Genomic DNA, 8,436 nt, shown 5'->3' with positions numbered 1-8,436 from the left:
TACAATTTGGCTCGGAATAACAGTCCATAAAAACAACAGAACAAAAGCCAATAAAACACAAACTTAAAAGTGAAGTCAATTTCTGTGCAAATTCTTACAAGACTTACATATTATTATTTACTTAGGTCCAAAACATGCTTCGACTATGTTTTGTAAAGAGACTTAGAGACTTACATAGGTATTTTATCTACTAAGATATTTATTGCGGCATTGATTCTCGTCCGGAATGTCTAATTTAGCTAATTAAGTTAATCTCGTGTGACTATTACCTTACAAATATCCTATATATATATAGGATATTTGTAAGTATATCCTATAATCAAAGAAATTTAATTCTATTTTTTCAAGACGTAAAGTTAAAAATACCTACCAACATTCCAAAAACTTCAGCAAACTGGTAACAATAAAGTTAATAATGTAGCACTACGTATGTATGTGGACGGAATGTATTACAACAGTCAGCTGTCATCTCGTTACCGTAATGAAAACAAACATCGCAAAACAAACAACAAAGATTTGATGGATGATAGTAGCGCATTCTCATCTGTGTTTACTGCATTGTTCAAATTTCCCTCTTGCCAGTGGAGACAGCTAGTCGCGTACCTGTCTAGTGAGCGCAATCGTTACCGAGGCGCGTCGGTCTGCATCGGCGGGCATGCGCACACCGAGCACAAATGTTCGACCAAGTTTAGTTAGACGCGAGAAGGAACGGCACTGCACGCTGACTGCGAATGGTCGCCGAGTCGCCGCCGAGCCGCGCCGCCCGCACCCGCAGTCCTCCCGCCGCGCCGGCTCTGCGCGCTCCACGCTAACCGCATCATGGTGAGTCATAGCTCCAGTGCGAATCTATTCATTTACGACGACCTTTACTGTTTAGATACAGATGAAAATAAAATTACACGCTCTATTTAATCACACGAAATGTCAGCTGGTATAGCCGCCTGGAGGTGCTGATTCAACAAATTGCCGTCACCAACTGACATTAACCTAATTATGTGCTGTTTGATTAAACTAAAAGAAATCGAGGAACTGCGTACCGATCCTAGTGAAGGTCAGCCGTTAACGTAACTTAAGTTACCGCTCTAATGTTATGTTATTTAAATTTCAGGTAATGGACAACCGTGTGAGCGAAGATAACGAAACCGAACACAACTCTTCAATATTTATTACAAATTTTCAAAATGGAGACGTTGTAAATTATTCGCTTGTTTTGATCAAAGGTATCATAACAAGAGGGAATTCGAACAACAATGAACATGTGATATGCACTTTAAAAGGGGAGAACTATCAAAACAAATCGCAATGGAACGTTTACAATGGAGAATTCAAATTGATAATTGAGCTAAGAAGAGGAGAAAATATAATTGAATTGGAACATGCAGAACAACAAAGAAAAACATTGCAGCTTGAATATACGCCGAGGAAAACAAATCTCCGTGTAACTCCAGTTTACATCGTCTGTCAAGGCCATGATGGATGTTTTCAAAGTCCACCGGACATCGATAACTCGATAGAAAGTGCCTGTGCCAGAACTGCTCTAGCTGCGAAGTTAATTCAAAGTCTAACAGCTGAAAAACTATTTGAAAGTGGTGTGGGACGAAAAACTTTTCAACTGGAACATGAAGTGAACCCTAAAAAACCAGAATGTATAGTGTTCAGAAGTAACCTTAATGTCAATAAGGCTAGAAAAATGAAACAGACGGAGTTATGGTCACATTTTGGAAGAGAACTGATGCTGTCTGATTTAGGCAGTAACGAAAGAAAGTTCCTTGGTTTCATCTCGTGCACTCGGTATAAAGGAACCGACATTGATAAGCCCATGTCCCATGAAGAAATTGTTTCACTAACTGAAGCATACGCCGCATTAGGAGGCGGTGGACTGGCGTTGTTTGGGACGGCCTGTATGTATACTTGGCCAATGTGCGTTGAAGAAATTGTGCCCAAATTTCTAGATTCCACGCCAGTTAACACTAAACGGTTTATGGATGATAGTGGATATCGTGGAACACTAGGAGGATGTTTTGCTACAACTTTAGGATCAGTGTTTCATGAACTTGGCCATACTTTTGATCTCGGACACACCAAAGACGGCATTATGGGAAGAGGTTTTGATAATTTGGACAGAGTATTTGTTACAGGCGAAAAAAGATCTTCTCTGGTGAAAGATACGCAAAATAACTTCAGTGGAAAACCAGTGCAACATTCCACCGTTTCTCTCCAACGGAATATAAGTGTAACCATGAACGTAGCGGAACCACTGCGGGTTTTAGGACCAAGAAGTAAAACAACATTAGGAAATTTCGCCGCGATGTCTAAATCTGATATTATAAGGAGAAGTCCAAATGTAACTCCTATAACCAGACCCTCTAGTGTTTATTCAAATATAACCAACAGGCTTTCTGACTCAAAGAAAAATGTTAATCGAACAAACGGAAATGATTCTATTTACTGGACCAGAAATTGTGCTGTGTTATTATCTTACCATCGGTGGTTTAATAATGAATATGGAAGAGAAAGACAGGCGATTACGCGGTATTTGAAGTTCGATAAAAATAAAATGATGATAATTTCTACTGCTGGCATTAGAATAGTAGAAGTCAGAGATGAATCTAATGGAATGGTTTTAGACTCATATGAGTTTACAAATCTTGTGCCGGAAAAAAGATTTTTGGTTCCATTCACTTTTTCACCTAAAACCAAAGTTTTGACAATAGTAGTAGAAGATGATTTAGGAAATGTTTTGAAACAGACATTTTCATATTAAATTGGCGTAACAGTATTAGGAAAGTTGACAATAAAGTGAAGAATATGTTTGAAACGATTAGCATGAAGTATTATAGAGAAGGAAATATAAAATTCTTTAGTCTAGAAATAAATCTATAAGCAATTTAAAATGTAAAAGAAGTGACGAAAACAATGAGAAGTAATTTGTAGTGAGTGAATATTTTTATTAAACGGTAACCCTGTCAACAGTTGCCAACTGGAAAAGTGACGTTTGTTTGTGCATCTGATTCTGTAAACAATACGAAATTTGTTGGACTATCTATTTGTGGAACGAGTAACTGTTAAAGATTGTGTGTGATATCTTCGTATTAAGTAACATTGTGCAAAATAATTTATGCGTATAATAATCCCGCACTGAAAATGGCAAGCACCTCTAAAGATGAAAACTATTTTTTCCTTACGATCAAACATTTTCCATCCGTCGAAAATGGAAAAGTAAATATAGTTAAGTTTTTAGATGCGTCGACTGATTTAGTAGCTGTAGTAGGTACGTAATACATAACATTATTTAAGTCAATTAAGTGATAATCCCATTATTGTTTGTGTATAGTTTTTATGTAATCTTTTCAGAACGCCTAGGCACTGTGTTTGCACCCGTAAAGTTTGACATGCAAGGAAATATTGATGTGAGTAAAATCACTATCAAATAATAACTTATTTGTGAACAATATTCCTGATTAGCTTGTGAACATTTCAGAAGGTAAAGAAGCTTTATAAATATGATGCAGACTCGTGTTTACTCGAGTTGATGCTTGATGAGAAAGCTAGAGGCAAGCCCATTGCTGCAGAAGGTGTGTTATGGCTTAACAGGTGTGTATTTTTTTAATATATATTATAAGTAAATAACTTTGAGGGAAGGTAGACCATTGACTTGTTCATGAATTAGGGTGGGACGTAAATGACTCATAATGATGATGAAATGTGTGTTTATTGACAAGAGTTTTAATTAGATATCTTAAGTCTTGTAATTGGTCTCATAATAATATAATGTTATTTGAAACCATAAAAAAATACACATCAATAACATACCACAGTTTATTGTGTCAAACATATAAAAAAATCATCATCTTATTTATTTTTATTTTTTTCCAGGGCCCTGCTATTTTTTGAGCTCATATTCAAGGAGGTTCTAAGTCACTTGCAAGCCAACAACTATGATGTGCACATGAGGGAAATATTTACAGTGGCTTATGAAGGTTCTGTTAAAAAGTACCATAACTGGGTCACTCAGCAAATATTTATTGTAAGTAAACAGTATTATAAAATCATTTACTAAATTTTGACCTAGCACTTGTGTTCACTTTTTTTTTTTTTTTTTAGCCAGTACAGTTCTACTGCAAAAAATAACCTAGTACAAGTACCAGTTTTATCAAATAAATTTAGTGTAATAATAAAAAAAATAGTAAAACAAGAGTACTTGCCTCAATAAAAAGAAACGCCTCTACCTCTTACACTATTAAATGAGTTTTTTTGCCTTACAAGTATTTAGTTAGAGCATAGCAAAATTGCAAAGGTATTATCTAGAATTAAATTATAGTGTATTCAAATGTATTGATCTATTTATTTCTTGGTTTTCAGTTCATCTGCAAGATGTCTCCAAGTCTGCCTCAAATTATGAAGTCATTTGAAATTGAAAACAAAGTTAAGGAATTTGAAATGAAATTGGAAAAGTTCAACATTGCTTTAAACCTAGTTAGATGTAAAATTGATGAGTTTTTCAGAGATAACAATCTGTTTGATTAACTAGTCCAGTAATTAAAAAACTTCTAGAGAGACTAAAGAATATATTTTCATTCAAAACAAATTGAAAAGTAAATTATTTTTATTTAGTATGAGTGGAGATAGTGAATGTTTTGAATGCAAAATTGTACATAGTATTGATTAAATACCAAAAATGTATTATGTTAATGACATACTGTGTTAGTATTGTTAGAGATGCGCCAGAGGCTATTTCAAGGTTCAAGAGATGAGAATAAAACATTTATTTTGTATTCCTTATAAAATAGTACATGCAATGCAGTTTGATGTAAGTTCATATTTTTTGTTTATAATTCATTTATTGATAGAAAAATGAACATAGAGTGTCCAGTGCCTTGAGAGTTATTGAGGGCAAAGAACAATTTTATAAGTCCCAATGCATGTTTTACCAAGAGGTTATATTTGATACCATTTAATAAAGTAGGTAATAGTTCAGTTAATAGCTGTAAATACCCAAAATATGGTATGTTATAGAGGTGCTCAGAATATGATTTACAAAAGTATTTTGTGTGATATCATTATGACTAATTAAAATTCTTACTTTAATGTATGTGAAATCTATTTAAATTTTGATATTAATGTAACATCTCCTAATAATTAATTTAGGTTAGAATTATGTTATAAAATAGGTATCCATTACTATTTAATTAATGATATGTTATTATTAATTTAATAATTATACCAAAGCTTTGCTTTTACACTTTCACCCTTATATTCAAGTCTTTAATTAAAAAGTGAGCATTTAATGTTGTGTAACAACATAATAAAGTCTTTTCATGTATTTTACGTATTTATTTCATAACTTATTCCTTAAATGTATTTCTTAACTTATTTATCCCTTAAATACTTAAATAAAGATCTAATTTCCGAATTATCAACATTTTCTAGTGTCACCTGTCCTTTGGTTGTGATAAATAGATACTTTTTGCGAAATCTGAAGCTTGCTTGAGGGCCATAAAACTGAACACAATTTCAGCAGCTGTGAGAAGGGCCAACATTGTATGTAGTGTCATTTCCACTGGGGTACTCATCAAGTATGGATTAAAAAGAAAAAAGCTGACTAGAGGCATCTGCATAAGTACTGTCAGCATAAGAAATCCAGCCAGTTCAGGAACCTAAAAAATATATATTTTAAGTTAGTAACTAAGTACTATTTAACTTACGGTTAGTGTATGTTGGTATGCTCTACTTACGCGTCGTGAAAGGTTTCCATAGTGACCAAGATATATTCGAGCTGATTCAATAATATTTAACAAAGTGAACACAGTCAGTGATAGGTATTTGGTAAGGTGTCCAAGATGATTTAACTGAAAAACAATACACATTTGTGTCAGGTCAGGCCACTGAAGAGATTAAATAATGACAATATGGACGTTATTTACCTTGGAATATAGAAAAAATCCCACAACTACCACCCAGGTTAAATATAAATAAAAATTAAAGTAGAGACACTTTTGTAAGCGAAGCATTGTTCTGTACTCCATTGTAAGGAAGTTGCTTTCCGGCTTTCACTTTCCATTCCTCGAATGGAATTAGTGTTTCTGTTCTCTTTATTTATTTGTGATCCGATGCAGTTGACCCGACAATTTCTGTTTGTTGTTATTGGAAACGAATTGTTTTGATTTGGTCTTTGACATTTTAACAATGTCGGTAACCTGACAAATACCTATGTTCACTTCCGTGTTTGACCTAGAGTAGTTATACTTTTTTTTAGTATGTAGTATGAGAATATCTTAAATGAAAGGAAAATATTTTGGTTAGTTGTAGACTAGAATAATAAATAACTAAACATAAAGTTCATTCTTTGTCACAAACTGGTAGCAAAACCTCTCATCTAGCAGCAACACAGTAAATCCTGTCATGAGTGAGTGTTTGACATTTGTCGTATAATAACCATAACCTCACATTAGGTTTTAGTTTTCGCATTTTTGATTCTATTTATTAGGAAGTAGTGTACGAAATCTTGTTAAAAATGCTAACTCAATCATTTCGTTTAACCCTAGGTCCGTTGTTTTACATTTGTTATGTTACTATGTTTACCCTATATGAATATTATAACAAAATTCATTTCTTTTAGGTCTATTACGTCCTGAGAGCACTCAACTGGTACTTTCAGCTGGTATAAAATACTTTCCACCACCAAAGAACTATGACCGTAAGTATCTTCACCTGACTACACGTATTTAATATAGAAGCTACCTACACTGTTAACTAGGCCAACGATTCCCTTTTCTTCAATCTTGACCTGACTTAATCTACTATATTTAACTGTCGCCGATGAAGCAATACCTATATTTTTATGAAGATTCCTCGCGAATTACTTCTGGCAGTTTATACACTCATCTTGCATCTAAACATTGTTTTTATTTCTTTATAGATATTGAGATACCGGAACGTCCGAGGCTGCGTATTTACGACAAGGTGCCAATGTACCCTTCTAACCTGAAGCCTCCTAAGATGCAAAAGCGACTGAGGTACATGAGAGGGCCTGAAACATTACACACTAATCTACAATTAAAGCAATATGGTGTTGTTGTAAGTTTATAAATGTCTAAACATAGATATTACTTTCTTAGATTTTTTTATTCCCATCCTATTCTGGGTGCTGAAGTCATAAGAATGTTGGAAATGTTGGATTTTGCAGTAATTATTACTTGTTTTAAATTTAAACCTGGCAGTTTAGTTCCCTTGTAGCCTGAAGTTTATCTTTTGTAATTGAAACAAAATATAAGTAATTAACTACAGAACAAATTCAATTGAGACAAATATATGGATATATAACATTTGCATGTACTTTTTAGGCAACTGGTGGAGGAAGGATGCGTTCAGAACACTTTGAAATGGCCCGTCTTGTAGTAGCTAGAAAGTTGGACCAGAAGAGAATGTTTGCTATCTGGAGAGTGGACCCTCCATGGCAGCCCGTCACTAAAAAAGGTCAAGGTCAAAGAATGGGTGGTGGAAAAGGTGCCATAGACCACTATGTTACTCCCATCAAAGCTGGCAGAATTATTCTGGAAGTTGGCGGCAAATGTGATTATGCTGAGGTATTTAGACAGATTTTATTATTGTACAATGGCTATTGTAATTGTGCTTTTGTATTACATATTTTTTTTTCCAAATTATAAAACTTAGACATCAAGCTAAGTGAATTTTATAGACATAGACATTTTCAGGAGTCATGCTGATGCTTAGTTCCATTTATTGAATAGACATTGTTATTATACAAAATTATAGAACATAGATCCGAAACAAATTTCTCGGTTCTCCATTTTATGTAAATTGGCTCGGTTTTGTCCGTAAATTCTAATCTTAATTTTTCTAATCTAAACTTAAATATTATAAATCATATTATAGGTTTACCCCATGCTCAAGATTGTGGCCGAGAGATTACCATTCAAGGCTGAGGCAGTCTCACTGGAAATTTTGCAGAAAAAGGCAGAAAACGAAAAATGGTTAGAAGAAAACAACCAGAATTATTACACAATGAAATACATTATTCAGAATAATATGGGAGGCTGTCACAAGATGTTGTCGCCTGTCGACCATCGCTGGTATGGTAAATACGTGTAAATATTGTTAGTTTAGTTTAAATAGCATTTAAGTAGTGAAAATATAATATGTATTGTAATTTTGGGATTTTATTTTATTTAGAGTCGGATGTGAAAAAAGGCCTTAGCCTTAATCTTTAAGTGTTTGATGATGTAAAAAATCCTATGTTACGATGCCCGACAGCATTTAATAGCTCAAGTAGTATGTTTTGATGCTGATATATTGAAAATGATGGTATGCAATCTTTATCTCAAACATAACAAAAACGCAAGTTTAAATGTGTTTGTTTGTTTATTGCCTGACTGCACGGATAGCCCAGTGATGAAGGTCACCACGCCATGCCAT

General features: G+C 34.0%; 3 protein-coding genes across 4 annotated transcripts; all 3 read left to right on the top strand.

Annotated features, from left to right (window-relative positions):
- The first annotated feature begins 417 nt into the window (after nucleotides 1–417).
- Nucleotides 418–2,942, top strand: LOC113504649 (putative zinc metalloproteinase YIL108W). 2 transcript variants are annotated; one of them, XM_026887069.1, is made up of 2 exons: nucleotides 418–822; nucleotides 1,109–2,942. In XM_026887069.1, exons 1-2 carry the CDS (start codon nucleotides 820–822, stop codon nucleotides 2,762–2,764), a joined length of 1,659 nt encoding a protein of 552 aa, XP_026742870.1. In that variant the 5' UTR covers nucleotides 418–819; the 3' UTR covers nucleotides 2,765–2,942. The 2 variants fall into 2 exon arrangements, with proteins under 2 accessions (XP_026742870.1, XP_026742871.1); XM_026887070.1 differs by lacking the exon at nucleotides 418–822 and adding an exon at nucleotides 840–947.
- On the top strand, nucleotides 2,714–5,323 carry LOC113504651 (glycolipid transfer protein). The gene is made up of 5 exons (XM_026887072.1): nucleotides 2,714–3,271; nucleotides 3,355–3,410; nucleotides 3,482–3,594; nucleotides 3,877–4,027; nucleotides 4,363–5,323. The coding sequence occupies exons 1-5, from the start codon at nucleotides 3,145–3,147 to the stop codon at nucleotides 4,525–4,527; spliced, it is 612 nt and encodes a 203-aa protein (XP_026742873.1). The 5' UTR covers nucleotides 2,714–3,144; the 3' UTR covers nucleotides 4,528–5,323.
- Nucleotides 5,324–6,405: 1,082 nt separating this feature from the next.
- On the top strand, nucleotides 6,406–8,170 carry LOC113504650 (39S ribosomal protein L16, mitochondrial). The gene is made up of 5 exons (XM_026887071.1): nucleotides 6,406–6,545; nucleotides 6,620–6,697; nucleotides 6,920–7,077; nucleotides 7,344–7,586; nucleotides 7,897–8,170. Exons 1-5 carry the CDS (start codon nucleotides 6,515–6,517, stop codon nucleotides 8,110–8,112), a joined length of 726 nt encoding a protein of 241 aa, XP_026742872.1. The 5' UTR covers nucleotides 6,406–6,514; the 3' UTR covers nucleotides 8,113–8,170.
- Nucleotides 8,171–8,436: the final 266 nt, after the last annotated feature.

This window comes from Trichoplusia ni, chromosome 22 (genome assembly GCF_003590095.1).
Source record: "Trichoplusia ni isolate ovarian cell line Hi5 chromosome 22, tn1, whole genome shotgun sequence".
Taxonomy (NCBI): Eukaryota; Metazoa; Arthropoda; class Insecta; order Lepidoptera; family Noctuidae; genus Trichoplusia; species Trichoplusia ni.
The sequence above is the reverse complement of the archived record's forward strand: the minus strand, read 5'-3'. Positions and strand labels throughout refer to the sequence as shown.

Excerpts from the sequence above, each read along its gene's own strand:
- LOC113504650 (XM_026887071.1), top strand. The coding sequence starts at position 6,515 with ATGCTAACTCAATCATTTCGTTTAACCCTAG. Across the intron at positions 6,546-6,619 it reads ATCATTTCGTTTAACCCTAG|GTCTATTACGTCCTGAGAGC; the intron begins GTCCGTTGTTTT and ends CATTTCTTTTAG. Across the intron at positions 7,078-7,343 it reads TAAAGCAATATGGTGTTGTT|GCAACTGGTGGAGGAAGGAT; the intron begins GTAAGTTTATAA and ends TGTACTTTTTAG.
- LOC113504651 (XM_026887072.1), top strand. The coding sequence starts at position 3,145 with ATGGCAAGCACCTCTAAAGATGAAAACTATTTTTTCCTTACGATCAAA. Across the intron at positions 3,411-3,481 it reads ACATGCAAGGAAATATTGAT|AAGGTAAAGAAGCTTTATAA; the intron begins GTGAGTAAAATC and ends TGAACATTTCAG. Across the intron at positions 4,028-4,362 it reads TCACTCAGCAAATATTTATT|TTCATCTGCAAGATGTCTCC; the intron begins GTAAGTAAACAG and ends CTTGGTTTTCAG.